Genomic DNA, 17123 nt, shown 5'->3' on the forward strand with positions numbered 1-17123 from the left:
CTGGGTACACACACCCTTTCTCTGAAACGCAGAATACCATCTCTGCCCATCCTGAAGCCCTTTCTCTTGTCTGTGCCCAACTCATTAATAATCTGCTGCAGTTCCTGATCCTTACCCTGTTCCACCCGAACCTCATCCAGGAACTCATTAGTGATCCTCAACATGCTGCACCGTATATGACCTGCCTCCATATCCGATCCCAAATTCATATCTCGCAACTTCTCGATCAGCTCCAACTACTTAATCATCATGGCCGACACATGAGCTCTCTTCCTACTCATGGCGTCTGCTACGACATTAGCCTTACCAGGGTGGTATAACAGCTCAAAGTCGTAATCCTTCAGGTATTCCATCTAGCGCCTTTGCCTCATATTCAGTTCCTTCTGTTCAAACAAGTATTTTAAACTCTTGTGATCGCGAAATACTTGAAACTGTACCCCATACAAATAATGCCTCCATATTTTGAGGGCAAAAACTACTGCACCTAACTCTAAATCGTGCGTCGGGTAATTCTTCTCATGTACCTTCAATTGGCGAGATGCATAAGCAACATGCCGTTTCTCCTACATCAGCACACACCCCAAGCCTTGATTTCAGGCATCACAATACACCTCAAATATCTTGGTTGTGTCAGGAATAGCTAGTATCGGTGCAGTGGTCAATCTCCTCTTCATGTCCTCAAAACAGACTTCACACTCGTCTGTCCAAGAGAAAGGCTGGTCCTTTCTAGTGAGTTGAGTTAATAGACTCACCATCTTGGAAAACCCTTCCACAAATTACATATAATAACCCGCCAGACCCAAGAAGTTTCTCACCTCAGTAACTGTCTGCGGTCTCTCCCATTTCACCACTGTTTCAATTTTCGCTGGGTCCACTGCTATTCCCTAGGCTAAGATTACATGGCCCAAGAACTGTACCTCATCTGGCCAAAACTCACACTTCGACAGCTTCCCATACAGTTTATGCTCTCTGCGAATTTCCAGCACCACTCTTAGATGCTCTGCGTGTTCATCCCGACTCTCAGAGTATATCAGTATGGCATCAATAAACACGACAACAAACTGATCCAAGTATGGTCAGAATGTCTTGTTCATTTAGTCCATGAAAATAGCAAGAGCATTTGTCACCCCGAACGGCATCACTACATACTCGTAATGCCCGTAGCGTGACCTGAACGCCATCTTCTGCACATCCTTCGGTGATGAGTCCATCTTCAAGAGTAAGGAAGCCAAGGAGAAGCCATGCGGAATTGATGAAACTTCCATGGAGAAGGATGAAGGTGAGGAAGTTAGAAGATGAGAGGAGAAGTGGTGCGACAATGGTGTTTGGAGAAGCTCTCAAGTGAGATTGGGCCAACACTCAAGGAAGGGGGCTAGAGGAAACTAAGAAGGAGAACTCTAGCCTAAGTTGATGCACAAAAAGAGAGGAGTCTAGAGTCATCTCAATAGAGTTTCTCTACTATATTCATGAATGAAAATACAAGGGTCCTAAGCTCTATATTTATAGTAGAAAAGGATAGCCAAGTGGTCTAGAAAAATGGAGGGAAAAAGGATCTAGAATGTGGTATTTGGAGCCAAAAAGAGAGCATGAGGCAAGTGTGACTTGCCACCTAAGCAAGTCACAAGGGACTTGCTTCTAGGCGCATAAGAGAAGCTTGGTCACCAAGCTTGGAGTAAGAAGGATCTAGATCCTCTCATAAATGCGCTTTCTCTCTTTGTTGGGCCAATTTCAAGCCCAACTCTTCTTTGGTCCAATTCTCTTCAAAGCCCAAAAACCCTCCAAGGCCCAATACATGGCCCAAACAAAAACCCTATTCTACAAATCCCAAAATACAAGGCCCAAAAATAAACCCTATTCTAATATTTACAAACAAAGAGTTTTAGGCTAGGTCTTCACATCTTCCTTGGCCCATGTAAAGTTCATCTTGGGCCTTGTATGTGCATTGGAGGCTCATTCCTCTTGTATCCTCCTAGCCATTGCTCTTGTTGTGGGTCCCTTGGTTAGAGGCATCTCATCATCCCCTCCCTCTTGAGAAGGATTTGTCCTCAAATCTGAAATTTCTGCCTCATCATTTGTACCACCTGCAAAAGGTATTAAGTCAGCAACATTAAAAGTGGCATGTACATCATATTCCTCAGGCAACTCCACCCTATATGCATTATCATTGACTCTTTTTAGCACTTTAAAGGGACCATCACCTCGAGGGCTCAGTTTAGACTTACTTTTCTTAGGAAATCTATCTTTTCTAAGGTGTAGCCACACCCAATCCCCTTCTTCAAAAATCATTTCCCTCTTCCCCTTATTGTTGTACTTAGCATACCTCTCAGTTTGTTGCTAGATTTGTCTTTTAATCCTCTCATGCATTTTCTTAACAAAATCAGATTTTGCCACCCTTTCTTTATGAATGACATCAAAAGATGTAGGAAGTGGTAACAAATCCATAGGAGTGAGAGGATTAAAGCCATAAACAACTTCAAATGGAGAGATCTTAGTAGTCCTATGAACTACTCTATTGTAGGCAAACTCAATATGGGGAAGGTATTCATCCCAAGATTTGTGGTTTCCTTTCAAAATTGCCCTTAGCATAGTAGACAAAGATCTATTAACAACTTCAGTTTCCCATCAGTTTGTGGGTGACATGAAGTAGAGAAATTAAGTTTAGTTCCTAGCCTTGACCAAAGAGTTTTCCAAAAATGGCTAAGGAACTTAGTATCTTTATCAAAATCTATGGTGCGGGGTATACCATGAAGCTTGACTATATCTCTAAAGAAAAGCAGAGCAATGTTGCTAGCATCATCCACTTTGTGGCAGGGTATAAAGTGTGTCATTTTGCTAAAACGATCTACCACCACAAAAATAGAATCAAAACCCCTTTGTGTTCTTGGGAGTCCTAAGACAAAATCCATACTTATATCTTCCCAAGGGGCTGAAGCAATAGGCAAGGGGGTGTATAATCCATGAGGCATTGTTTTAGACTTAGATTGTAAGCATGAGATACATCTATTACAATGCCTTTGGACATCTTTCCTCATATGGGGCCAAAAGAATTTCTCTTTTAAAAGACCTAGGGTTTTTTATACCCCAAAATGACTCATTAATCCCCCTTCATGTGTTTCTTGAACAAGGAGTTTTCTTTGTGAACCTTAGGGAATACAAATTTTTCCTTCTTTAAACAAATACCCCTCGTTCACATAGAAACCTCCTTGAGGTCTTTCCATACATTCAACATAAGTAGAGGAAAACTCTGAATCTTGATTATACATTTCTGGAATGTGATCAAATTCAAGAATTTGGGCTCCCAATTTTGAAAACAAGGTGTGCCTTCTAGACAAGGCATCGGCCACCACATTACTTTTGCCTTTCTTGTACTTTATCACATAAGGAAATTGTTCCAAGAATTCCATCCACATAGCATGTCTTTTATTCAGCTTGTGTTGGCCCTTCAAATATTTTAGCGACTCATGGTCACTATGAATGACAAACTCTTTGCATAGAAGGTAGTGTTCCCAAGTTTGAAGGGCCCTAACTAAGGCATACAATTCCTTATCATAGGTGGGATAGTTGAGGGCGCACCATGAAGTTTTTCACTGAAATAAGAAATCGGGTGCCCTCCTTGCAACAACACAACACCTATTCCTACACCGCATGCATCACACTCTAGCTCAAAGGTTTTTGAAAAGTTTGGTAAAGCTAGAATAGGTGCATTGGTGAGCTTTAACTCTTGTTGCTGAAAAGCAGACTCTTGTTAGGTACATCTTTCTTGACAAGTTCATTGAGGGGTGAAGCCAAAGTAGAGAAGTTAGGAACAAACCTCCTATAAAAGCTTGTCAAACCATGGAAGCTCCTAACCTCTCCAACACTTTTAGGAGTAGGCCATTCTCGGATGGCCTATATTTTTGTAGGGTCAACATGGACCCCATTTTTATTTACTACAAAACCTAAGAAAATAACATTATCTACACAAAAAGTGCATTTCTCTTTATTTGCAAACAAACTATTTACCCTAAGGATGGTAAGGACAGACCTCAGATGGTCTACGTGCTCATGTAAGCTCTTGTTATAGATCAAAATGTCATCAAAGTAGACAACCACAAACTTTCCTATGCACTCTCTAAGAACGTGATTCATTAGTCTCATGAATGTGCTAGGTGCATTAGTAAGCCCAAAGGGCATCACCAACCACTCATATAATCCAAATTTGGTCTTAAAAGTGGTTTTCCACTCATCACCTTCTTTGATTCTTATTTGGTGATAACCACTCTTTAGATCAATTTTAGAAAACATGAGGGACCCATGCAATTCATCAAGCATGTCATCAAGCCTAGGAATGGGATGCCTATATTTAATGGTGATGTTATTTATGGCTCTACAATCACAGCACATTCTCCATTTCCCATCCTTATTAGGTACTAACAAAACAAGCACAACACAAGGGCTAAGGCTCTTTTGAACCCAACCCTTCTCCAACAACTCTTGGACTTGAGACTCTATTTCCTTTGTTTCTTGAGGATTTGTCCTATAGGCTAGTCTATTTGGTAGACTAGCCCCAAGCACTAAATCTATTTGATGTTCAATTCCTCTAAAGGGAGGAAGCCCAATAGGCCCTTCCTTAGGGAATATATCCTCAAACTCTTTCAAAAGATTTTCAATTTTAGAAGGTAGATTCTTAAGCTCAAGAGCTGTGGCAGTACATGTAAGTGTTCCTTTACACAGTAGGAGGCATGAAGGTTGTTCAACATTGAGAACTTGATTTAAAGATTTCATGGTTAAAATGTTCTCATTTTGAATGACCTTGGGAGAAGGAACACTAATCTCTCCCGCCTCAGATTCATCTTTATTTAGATTTTGGACTTTTTGAGGACTTTTTTTTTTGTCCTCATCTTTCTCTTTTTCTCTTTTGTTCTTCATTTGAAGTTGATCCTCAACCACTTGTGATGGCAAAAGAGGATGAAGAACAAACTTTTTAGCCTTGTGAGTAAAGGTAATCTCGTTGGTGAGACCATTGTGCATGGTTTTCTTATCAAATTGCCAAGGTCTCCCCAATAAGATATGACAAGCTTCAATAGGTACTACATCACATAGCACACTATCTTCATATTTCCCTATGGAAAACTAGACCTTTACTTGATGATTGACTGCCAAATCCCCATCTTCATTAAACCAATGAAGTTTGTAAGGTTTTGGATGAGGTAAGACAGTCAAAGACAACTTGTCAACCAACCTAGTACTGCAGCAGTTACAACACGAGCCACTATCCACAATTAGAGAACAAGTGTTTTCCAAAATTTTACACCTTGTGTGAAATATGTTCTCTCTTTGTGTTAGTGCTTGTGGACTAGGTTGATTGTTGAGGATCCTTCTAATCATTAAAAGGTCCCCATCACAAGGGTGAGCATCTTCTATATTAGACTCGTTGGATTCCTCACTTTCACTCTCACTTTCATTTTCATCCTGGCTGCTATATCTACCAGCACCCCTAAGAATCATGGTCTTTTTTGGTGGGGCATTGAGATGCTATGTGACCTCTACCAAGACATTTGAAACATTTGATTTCACTTGTCCGAGTGTGTGATGATGCACTCCCCTCTTTACCTTTTCCTAGATTCCTAGGTGGCCCCTCCTTTTTCACTTCTTTCTTAAAATCTTTCTTAACATAAGAGTTAGTTTGAGCTTGATTTCTTTTTGAAAAAGATTTTCTCAAATTTTGTTGTTCTACCTTAATGCATATTTGCACCAAATCATTCAAATCTTGGAAAGGTAGAAGCTCAACTCTATCTCTTATATCAAAGTTTAAGCCACTTAAGAATCTAGAAATGGTAATGGACTCTTCCTCAATTTTTCCCGCCCTCATCATAAGTAACTCCATTTTCTGTCTATATTCTTCCACAGACATATTTCTTTGTTGGAGTTTTTGGAACTTGTTCATGAGCTCTCTATTGTAGTAGGAAGGAATGTGTCTCCTCCTAAGGGCTGACTTAAGATCATTCCAATATTCAATTGAAGGTTCATTACTTCTTAGCCTCTCTTAGACTATAGAAGTCCACCAATACATAGCATACCCTTGAAAGCTTAGGGTAGCAAGAGGCACTTTCCTTTCTTCACTAACTTGTTTGCAAGCAAAAAGTTGCTCGACCTTCATCTCCCAATCCAAATAAGCTTCAACATCATCCTTGCCTTGAAAGTGAGGCAAGTCTACTTTAACTTCTCTAGGAGTAGGGTCTTTTCTTTGTCTCCTAGTGTGGGAAGGTTGTTCATAATATTCTCCTAATCTTAATCCTTCCTCTTCCCCATATATTGAAGCTCCACTTCTAGACCCTTTGCTAGAATTACTCCTACTTTTTAGCTTATTTTGGATTTTCTCATCTCTTTTCTTTAAAGCTTTGATTTGTTCCTCCAAGAGAGCAATTTGGCCATCTCTTTCCAATTTATCTTTCACCTTGTAAATTGCCTCTTGTTGTCTCCATAGTTCAAGTGATTTGAGTTGTTGAGAAACATGTTTTAAACTATGAATTGAATCCTCATAATCACTTGCACTATGTAGGGAGGGTTGACTAGCCATGATTACTAAAAGCTAACTAAGAAATTCTAAAGAAGAAGTAAATAGCAAACTTCTTGAATTATCTTCCAGGAAAGAGAGGTGAATCACTTGGATTGCTTACTTACCAAGTCTTTCCTTGCCAAAGTAATTCAAAGAATATTACACAAAACTTCTAAAATAGAATTAGACACACACTAACAATTAAGCAACAAAAAACAAAAAGATTTGGAGTCTAACTATGCGGCCTACTTTGGTGAGGCTTGATGTTGCAAGACACACTCACTGTCTACAAGCGCTTTTACTATTTAAGAAGGTTCTAATTAAGAGATAAGAGAACACCTAAGGCTCCCCCAAGACACTTAATTAGTCCAGAGAGATACAAGAAAGAAAACTTGAACAAATACAACTCAAATGAATACAATCACAAATTTGCGCAAACTTTAAAAGTCTTCAAGTGTTTCACTCCACTCTTTTCTTTCTTCTTTTGTCTCACTCAAGTGTTTGCTTTGAATTTTCTCCTTTGTGAACTTCACTTGTAGCTTGGAGTTCCACTTTGGTTTCCACCTCCTAAGATGCTACCTTGAGTATTTGGTTACCTCCAAAGAAATCTTCCACCAAGAATGTAACACCAAACCAAAGAAGCCAATAAGGAAAAACAAGAAAAGCTTAAATGAAAGAAGAGCTAAATTGAAGGGAAGTATAGTTGAAACATACTCCAAGATTTAACAAAGAAAGACAAACTAGAAATAAGGCAAAGAAACAAGTTAAGCACTCAAATGAATTACCTAAAGAATGGCACTAGAATGGATTAAAAACAACCAAAAACAAGCTAGAAATCTGCACAGAATTTGAATTTTCAGCCATTGCCAGTCCAAAAACGTGAAATTCAGCCTCTACTTCAGAAATTTATCATTTTTTCATTTCTCAACATTTTTCAATGATTTTTATTTTCTTTTTTTTCGTCTATGTTTTAGCTACAAGAGGAAAAAATCAGATCTGGATTTGCAATAGCCAATTTTTTGTGATAAAACAAATACAGAAAGTGTGCAGACAGACAAAACTGGAACAACAGTAAAATGCAACAGAAAAATGCTCTCAAACTCAAGTGATGGTTGTGATTCTAGTGTACTTCTTTTTCCACTTTCTTTTGATCTTTTATTTTGATTATTTTTGGCACTTGCTTGTACTCTTTTTATGCTCTTTTTCTTTCTTTTTTTTATAGCTCTTACAGCAGCTAGTTTCCACCACAAATCTAGTTTCCACCACAAATTAGAATCACCACCACACTATGCTTGATCATTTGCATTTTAATAGAAACAAAAGAGAAGGAAACTTAAAGGAATCAAAAGAAGATTATGAAACTCAAGGAAACACAATGGAAATTAACTCTAAAAAACTTGCCAAGAACTAATTAACAAGTATGAACTCAAATGCGAAAATTAAAAGCACACAAAGCACACTAGAAACGAAAACTTAGGTGATTAAGCAAGCACAAGGAAAATTCCCACTAGACATTAAGATAACAAAGGTTATCTAGATGTGAAGGTTCATTTCCAAGGCTCCAATGGAGAAGAGAAGGTGTATTTATGAACCAAAAATAGCAGCAAAATAGTAGCAATACAGCAGCAAAACAACAACAAAATGGAAAGCTAAACAAAGAAATTTAAGACATAATTGAACTACACATTACTCTAGACAAAACATATGGATGAGAAAATTAAAATGACTCACATAGATGAAATAGAAAATGAATAAGACTTAAACAAAAATATAAGAGGCACACAAATTCACCATGGTTGAGCTCTTAGGCACAATGGTCGAATGGTTCCAAAGGAACAATGATAAGAACCATATAACCAATGAGGTGAAAAGAAGAAAAACAACAAGAAAATCAAAGGAAGTAATGAACAACACGGAAATTGAAAGAAAAACCACAAGGAAGATGAACTTATCTCTTGACGTCAAGCTTGATCAACCAAGGCTCTAGATACCACATGATGAGTACATCTTCAAGAGTAAGGAAGCCAAGGAGAAGCCATACGGAATTGGTGAAGCTTCCATGGAGAAGGATGAAGGTGCGGAAGTTAGAAGATGAGAGGAGAAGTGGTGTGGCAATGGTGTTTGGAGAAGCTCTCAAGTGAGGTTGGGCCAACACTCAAGGAAGGGGGCTAGAGGAAACCAAGAAGGAGAACTCTAGCCTAAGTTGATTCACAAAAAGAGAGGAGTCTGGAGTCATCTCAACAGAGTTTCTCTATATATTCATGAATGAAAATACAAGGGTCCTAAGCTCTCTATTTATAATAGAAAAGGAGAGCCAAGTGGTCTAGAAAAATGGAGGGAAAAAGGATCTAGAATGTGGTATTTGGAGCCAAAATGAGAGCATGAGGCAAGTGTGACTTGCCACCTAAGCAAGTCACAAGGGACTTGCTTCTAGGCGCATAAGAGAAGCTTGGTCACCAAGCTTGGAGCAAGAAGGATCTAGATCCTCTCACAAATGCGCTCTCTCTCTTTGTTGGGCCAATTTCAAGCCCAACTCTTCTTTGGTCCAATTCTCTTCAAAGCCCAAAAACCCTCCAAAGCCCAATACATGGCCCAAACAAAAACCCTATTCTACAAATCCCAAAATACAAGGCCCAAAAATAAACCCTATTCTAATATTTACAAACAAAGAGTTTTAGGCTAGGTCTTCACATCTTCCTTGGCCCATGTAAAGTTCATGTTGGGCCTTGTATGTGCATTGGAGGCCCATTCCTCTTGTATCCTCCTAGCCATTGCTCTTGTTGTGTGTCCCTTGGTTAGAGGCATCTCATCATCCGGTTTTACTAAGATCTGATGATATCCAGACCTCAAGTCAATCTTAGAGAACACTGCGGCTCCCTTCAACTAATCCAGCAAATCATCTATCCTCGGCAATGGATACTTATTCTTTATGGTCAGCTTATTCAACTAACGGTAATCAACACACAACCTCGAACTACCGTCCTCTTTCTTTACTAAGAGTACCAATGCTCACCAAGGTGATGCGCTCGGTCGGATGAACTTCTTCTCAAGCAAGTCTTCTATTTTCTTCTTCAACTCAGCCAACTCCGCTGATGCCATCCTATAGCGTGCCATGGATACTGGGCCAGCTCCAGGGATAAGATCAATGGTGAAATCTACATCCCTGCTTGGTGCCAATTCTGGTATTTCATCTGGAAACACATTCGCATACTCCTCCACTACTGGAATCACACTGATTTTCTCTGCGGTGCTATTCTTCTCTGTGTGAGCAATTATCATAAAATAGGTGGCTCCAGCTTCCACTTCATTTATTGCTCTCTAAGCTGAGATTAACTCCAATCCCTCATGTTCTTGGAATACCAAATTGTGTCATCCACAATCAATTATAATGTGATTGTTAGACAGCCAGTCCATCCCCAAGATTACATCCAGTCCCTCCAAAGGCAAGCACACCAAGTTCACCTTGAATCTGCGACCTGCCACTTCCATTGAACACCTAACGCAGACTGAACTGGTAGCTACTTGACCCGAGGAGGGAGTTAAAACAAGCACCTCACACCCCAAATCGCGTTTCACCAAATTCAATCTCCCCACACAAGCATTAGCAATGAAAGAATGCGTTGCTTCAGAATCGAACAACACTAATACTAACTGACCCAACAATAGACATGGCTCGAGGATAAGGTTACCTGATTTAGTAGCTGTGGAGGTCAAGGCAAAAACCCTTCCAGCCGCTCTAGCTCTCTCTGCTGGCGATTTCGCTGGCTTCTTCACACCCAAATTCTTCTTTTTTGGGCAATTGTTGGCAAAGTGTCCCGGTTTGTCGCATATAAAACACTTACGACAGTCGCTTGACCCTCCTACTCCACCTGTCAGCTGAGGACAATTTCTCTTCAGGTGGGTCCGCCAGATTGGTAGCAAGTGGGACCCTGAGATGCCTGAGATCGGCTGTAAGGCTTCTTCATTTGTCTCACCTCTACGACATTCCTCTAATGTCGGACAACTGGATTAGGGCCTTTCTCCAGATGTTCAGCACTTTTGGCTTGTTCCACCAAGACTGGGAACCTTTTCTCTCAGAGGTGTTACCACCTTCTTCAGCTCATGTTTGAGTCCTCGCTCAAACTTTAGACACCTTCACTCCTCGGTGATGTCCTGCGAGTAATACCTCACCAGATGCTCAAACTTGTTGACATACTCCTGCACTGTCATGTCCCCTTGCTGCAATGCAAGGAATTCAGCCTCCCTGTCCTGTCTAACTGTATCTGGAAAGTATTTCTCTAGGAAACGAGTCCTGAAGTTGGCCCAAGTCACCAGCTCTTCCCTAGTCCCCATCTGTTGTTGCATGCCTGCCCACCAATATTCAACATCCTCATTCAGCAGATAGGTAGCAAACAGCAGCTTCTGCTCATCTTCGCAGTTCATCACCTTGAAGATCTTCTCACATTTGCGGAGCCATGCATCCGCTTCATCAGGAGAGACTTTGCCAGTGAACTTCGCTGGCTTGTGGCGCAAGAAATCCTCCATAGTCGGCACCCTGACTGGTGCAATGGTTGTTCTGGGTTGCGCTGCTACAGGTACCTGCATCGCATCCACCATGCAGTGAATAGCCTCAGCGATGTCATCAGCACCATTACTCATTCTCCTCCTGTTAGCAGCCATAGCCTGAATACGCCACATTCAACTGTTGAGAATTCAATTCACTGGTTAAGCAAAGCTACTCACTCACTTACAACATTCAATTCAATCACACAAGCAATCAAACGACAAGCTCACTCCCCAAAAGCCCCAAATATTAAAAAAAATAGTTTTCAAAACTTTTGCTCTGATACCAAATGTAACATCCTGATAGGATATTATGGGTTTTAATTAATAAAATAAAAAATAAGAAAATAAAAATCACATTTATTATGAGTCCATTTCCCAAAACGCGGGAAATTTAAAACTTTAATATAACATAATTCATAAGTTCACAATTACATTATTACAAAATCAACCAAAATTCAACATAATAAATTCTACATCAAAAGCCTAAATATGAAAATCCTTTCAAAAGCCCAGGTAGCCCCTGCACTCCGCCTCTAAGCATCTCTTGGCTCACCTATCAAATCATCTGCTCCTGGATAACTAGTTATCCGATCATCGCCACACACATATAGGGTGAGCTATGCACAATATATGAATATATACATGAAATAAATATGCCACCATCCCAAAAATAACATGATTAAGTATTTCATTGTTTTCAAATTCCCCAACCATGATCTCATAGTCCTTCATGAGTCATATACATAAACTAGGTCTTGGGACTTCACTGTGCTCCCACGAAACTAACCCATTCGTGGTCCAACCCTATGAGCCTATCCTACTCATAGTCCTACCCGAAAAACTCCTCGTCTGTCGTAAAACATCCAAGCCTCCCTCGCTCGGACCATGGCACACACGCAATCACCATACTATGGACTCCTCGCCCAATAGTAGCCGACGGGAACATAACAGTTCCTTGCCCATTGTGCGCTCGACGCATGTAATCACCATACTAAGGACTCCTCGCCACTTAGCAGCCGACGGAAACTACACAGTTCCATGCCCATCATACGTCCAACCATCAAGCACATCCCAGACCTCTATTGGACTTAGTCCTTCAAGCCCAAACACATTCGTGGTCCAACCTCTATTGGAAACACCAAGCAATTCAGTACCACAACACATAAGAACCTAGCTCCTCGCCATTCTCGCTTAAGCCATGCATGTTCGCCCAAGCGAGTGCATTTGTCTCGCCCAAGTTGAATCACCTCGCTTGAGCGGGTGTGAAACAGTGGTCTCACCACGATATCTCACTTAGGCGAGGTCTGTTCGCCTAGGCGAGGTACACTCTCGCCCAAACACACAATTTTGTCTCGCCTGAGCTACAATGCAAGCAACACCTCAAACTTGATCATGATATCTCGCTTAGGCGAGACCTTCTCGCCTGAGCGAGACCCTGGTTCGCTCAAACCCACACAACTCTTCGCCTGGACGAGGTTTCGCGCTCAAAACACTCAGGTCACGTCGCGACCTCGCTAAGGCGAGTGTCTCTCGCCTAAGCGAAAGACCAAGTCGTTCAACCCTGACCCTAGTCGCCTAGACGAGAAACGCGAACCAAAACCAAAAATGAGACTCTACAACTCTCGCTTAAGCGAGTTGGACTCGCTTGGGCGAGACTTGCAGGGTTTCGACTCTGTTCATGCACACAATTCACCCAACCTTGCCCAATTCGCACAACAAATCATACCATTCAATTGAAAAATAATGCACAACCATATAAACATAACTTGGGCACAATTTGGTTCCCAAAGATCCAAGTTGAACCACCAACCATCTGTGCAATTGTCACAGCACCCGAAAAAATAGGATTTCAGCTCCCCTAACCTGAAATCTGCCCTCTCATATTCCCTCCAAACCTACACTTAAAAAAATAAAGTTCTAGTTTCTTTCCCAACCAAGTTTGAACCCACAACCCATCAATTAGCAGGCCAAATGCACAACCAATTCAACCAATTCATATTTGTGATACACTCCAATCAGTATATGCTTACATTACCAATTCCATGCTCATACATATTATTAAAAATTAATAATAAAACAACAACACATAATTGGCATACATAAGACTCGAACCCAAGTCCTCTCACACAATTAAAGTACTCTCAACCACTTGAGCTAGTACTTTTCCACGTCACATCAAACAATAATTAATGTCATAAAAGCTCTTTCTACCCGCATTTATTAATTAATTAATTAATTAATTAATTATTTAATTTTCACGAGTCTTACATTTAGCACTCCATGAAATACAAAATAAAATAAAAATAGAAGAAGAAATGAGAGAGAAAGAAATAAGCCCCCCCCTAAGGGTTCCTAAATTCCGAAGTGTCGAGCTTGTCCTCTTCTTTTCTTTGGTCTCTTTATATAGGCCTTGATTGGACTTGAATCTTATATAATCTGGTGCTGAAATCTTTTATCTTTTGATATAACATCTCTAAAATAATTAACAAATTTTATGAGTTTCTAAAATATTTGGAAGATTTTCTTTGTTGATAATTTTGAGATATATCAAAGATAATTAATAAAAAATCTTTAATTAATTCTTCAGCAACTTAATTTTGGTCCAATTTCCAATTTTGCCCTTCTTGTAATCTCCTCCAATTATCTTCTGAATAATCTAATATCTTTAAGATATATTTGTTTGTTGTGGAGATCTAGAAAAATTCAAGAAGATCTTGTCATATTTAAAAAGATTTGGTAGTTATTATCTTTTGATATTTTATGACATAATTAAATAAGATAATTATTTAATAATATCAAATAAATTATCTGAAGATATATTTTCCCAAATTATCTTTTATCATAAATATTTATGAATTATCAAAGCCTTTCTTTTGGACAAAGATAAAGAAAACCGCAAGGTCCAATTTTTGTTGTTCATTCCCTCTTATTGGCTTAGCCAAACTTCTTCACTTTTTCAAACTTGTCTTGTCGTGTTCATGAAATGCTTGGCTTGGATTTTTGTGATTTTGATAATTTCCTATTCTTGATTTATCTTTAAGGTGTTATGAAGCTTTAATCAAATTGTTTTCACATCTCCATGAGCTCAACTTAGCTGCAGCTGCACTAACACACGTCAAAATATTGAAAAAAAAATATTTATGCAACTAAAAAGCTATTTTTAACATGTTTTTGTATCTTATGCTCAATAAACTCAATTATAAGAAATCCCAATTTAATTAATATTTTAAGCACAAAAATCGATTAAAATTCCATTATTAAATACCAAATGAGGGCATAAATATGAACTCATCACACCTCCACATTTATCCTTTTGCACTTCTGGGCAAAATTTAGTAATTTCAAAACTTGTTCTGAGGTCTTTTATTTCACACATCAACACCGGATCAAAGGAATGAACATTATTGAAATAAATCAATCTTCTATAAATCAAGTTATCATGTATATACAAATGGAAAAGTTATATTTTTCACACATGAGTTAATACTTTGAATTTACAAGAAAATCAAATATGAAAGATATTACTTAAGATAAAATGTATATTTTCTCTCAAAAATTCGCTCAAGTGTTTTGGCTTGTGTTTCACTCAAAATACTCATGCAAGTAAACACTCATAATACTTAACAAAACTTTAATATTCACGAACTTTTAGAAAATATGCATTCAAAGATCATAAGGACTTTTCACAGGTTATAACGAGGCCAAGGCAAAGGTAGGAAAATTTTAGGAGTTTTGAGTTTTTGAAATAAATATAGAAAGAATAATGGAGCATAATTCCAAAAAAAAAAACTCTTTTTTTTTTCTTTTATTTCTCTTGTAAAGCCCTCTTTATTTTCTACCCTTATTTTAAAGGCACACCCTAAATCAATTGGGCCTAAAGACTGGCCCATAGGGTGCCAAAGACCCTAAAACAACCAAAAACACTCTCATTCAGCTTTCACTTTGCCAACAACCCCCTTACACTCTCCTTGAACTGTTTTCAGAAGCTCTGCTAGGGTTTGAGTGAGCTCCCCTATTTTTTCCTCTCCGTTGAACTATTCCCTCCAAGTAAGTTGAGTTCTCTACGTTCCCTTCTTTTCTTCAAGCTTTAGTTTCACGCTAGTCTCTGTCATAGATCATTTTCATTCATCTCTCATTGTTTTCAATTTCGTTGTTTGCTTCCACTTTAGGTGCTAGTCCGCTAAGGATCTCATTCGCTTAAGTTAGCATTTTCTTGGTAAGGGAAGCTAGTGTTTATGTTTTTTTCAAAGTTATTTTGCTGATTTTTGATCTGTTGTATGGCTGTGATGCTTGAATGAGGTTGTTGGTCGAATAAAAATGTATGGTGTGCGAGTATGTTTGATTGATGTGACGCTACTCTTTTTCTGCACTGCGCAGTTTTTGTAAAATGAAGATTTCTACTACGTTAACCGTTGGATCGAGCTAAAATTTTAACAGCTGATCCTTAACAAATAATTCTTGACTTTGACTTGCGGATCTTTAATCGGAACTCTTTAGTGAGAGCAGTTGTTATCGCAAGGTCACTGTAGTTTGATTGTTGACAACACTACACACTTTTCATAAAATGAAAGTAACTACTTCGTTAACCGTTGGATCGAGCTGATATTTTAACAGCTGATCCTCAGCACATAATTCTTGACTTGGACCGGTCGGATCTTTAATAGGATCTCTGTAGTGAGAGCAGTTGTTATCGCAAAGTCACTATAGTTTGGTTGTTGATAGCACTGCAGACTTTTCGTAAAATGAAAGTAACTACTTCGTTAACGTTCGATCGAGCTGATATTTTAACAGGTGATCCTTAACACATAGCTTTTGACTTTGACCGGTCCGATCTTGAATCAGAGCTTTGTAGTGAGAGTAGTTTTTTATCGCAAGATCACTGTAGTTTGGTTGTTGACAACATTGACCTTTGTTGTTTGTTTGGTGTACAACTTTCGTTATAGTTATTCAATTAAGTTGGTTCTTGTTTCATTTGGTCCTTGATTCAATCATATTTAATTTGAATATAAATACAAAATTTTTGGAGCTTTACACAAGCTGCAGTTTTATTTCTAAAATCCCAAAATTGTTTGCATTGTGTTGTTAAGTTGGATTGCTATGTTAAAGCATGAGATGAGTGAATATGCATGAGTAAAGATGGTTTATGGGTGGTGAATGATGAGTTTGGCATGATCTTGATATGGAATATACATGAATGGTTGGTTATATATGTGCTCATGAATTCAGTATGAGCAATAATGTTACAATGATGGTTGGAATCATGGTTTTGGTTGGGTTAGAACGTAATTCCACGATAATTTCGTGGTGGTGCCTCATTGGTTAGGACGTAATTTCATGAATCTCTAGGTGATACCTCATGGTGGTGCCTTAGTTGGTCGGGACGTAATTCCATGACCCCTGTTAGTGGGAGTTCATGGTGGTGCCCCATTTATATAATTTAGTAAGGATTCAAGGTAAGGATTGCATCTAGACGCTCTAAAGAGTCAGTTAGTCTCACATAGAGCGTACTGACTCGAGTGGTGAGAGTAGCAGGAGGCCTGAAACACTTTAAGGGCTAACCTTGTGTGTGGGGGAAAGAAACACTGTAACAATTAGCTCGATAGAGTAGGAAAGGCCATCACAAGTGCAAGCATCCACTGAATCCGACTAATTATATGTATCTGGATGAGTCGTGTCTTGAGTCTTAGTGTATTGTTTGAAAAGTCATAACATGATTGGTTGACATATGCATCTTGAGTCTTACCCTTTCTATTGTATGTTATGTGTGTGTGGTTTTCTCTCCTTGCGATGATCATCAATTTATTGGTGTGAGCAGATGCGAGAACTCCTCGTTGTCAACAGGGAAATGGTGATTCCGCTGCTTAGTCATCTGGAGTTGGCTCTACTCGTTATGTCTTCTATTAGGGTTGTGGCCCATGTATTGCATTATTTTAGAACTGTATTTTGAATACTTTAGATCTTTTACCCTGTTTTGTATTGGCATCGTGGTGTGCCTCGATTAATGTCTTCTAACTACCTTGGATACCTATAGGAGTGACGT

The 17123-nt window shown here is 39.1% G+C and overlaps 1 protein-coding gene and 1 pseudogene across 1 annotated transcript; both read right to left on the reverse strand.

Moving 5' to 3' along the window:
- Window positions 1-353: 353 nt before the first annotated feature.
- LOC146884254 (uncharacterized) lies at window positions 354-6559 on the reverse strand (annotated as a pseudogene).
- Window positions 6560-9547: 2988 nt separating this feature from the next.
- On the reverse strand, window positions 9548-11197 carry LOC114194974 (uncharacterized). Its single transcript, XM_028085374.2, has 3 exons — window positions 10704-11197; window positions 9965-10541; window positions 9548-9856 (listed from the first exon to the last, which is right to left on the reverse strand). The coding sequence occupies exons 1-3, from the start codon at window positions 11195-11197 to the stop codon at window positions 9548-9550; spliced, it is 1380 nt and encodes a 459-aa protein (XP_027941175.2).
- Window positions 11198-17123: the final 5926 nt, after the last annotated feature.

This window comes from Vigna unguiculata, chromosome 8 (genome assembly GCF_037176805.1).
Source record: "Vigna unguiculata cultivar grain cowpea cultivar isolate G323 ecotype 2 chromosome 8, ASM3717680v1, whole genome shotgun sequence".
NCBI lineage: Eukaryota > Viridiplantae > Streptophyta > Magnoliopsida > Fabales > Fabaceae > Vigna > Vigna unguiculata.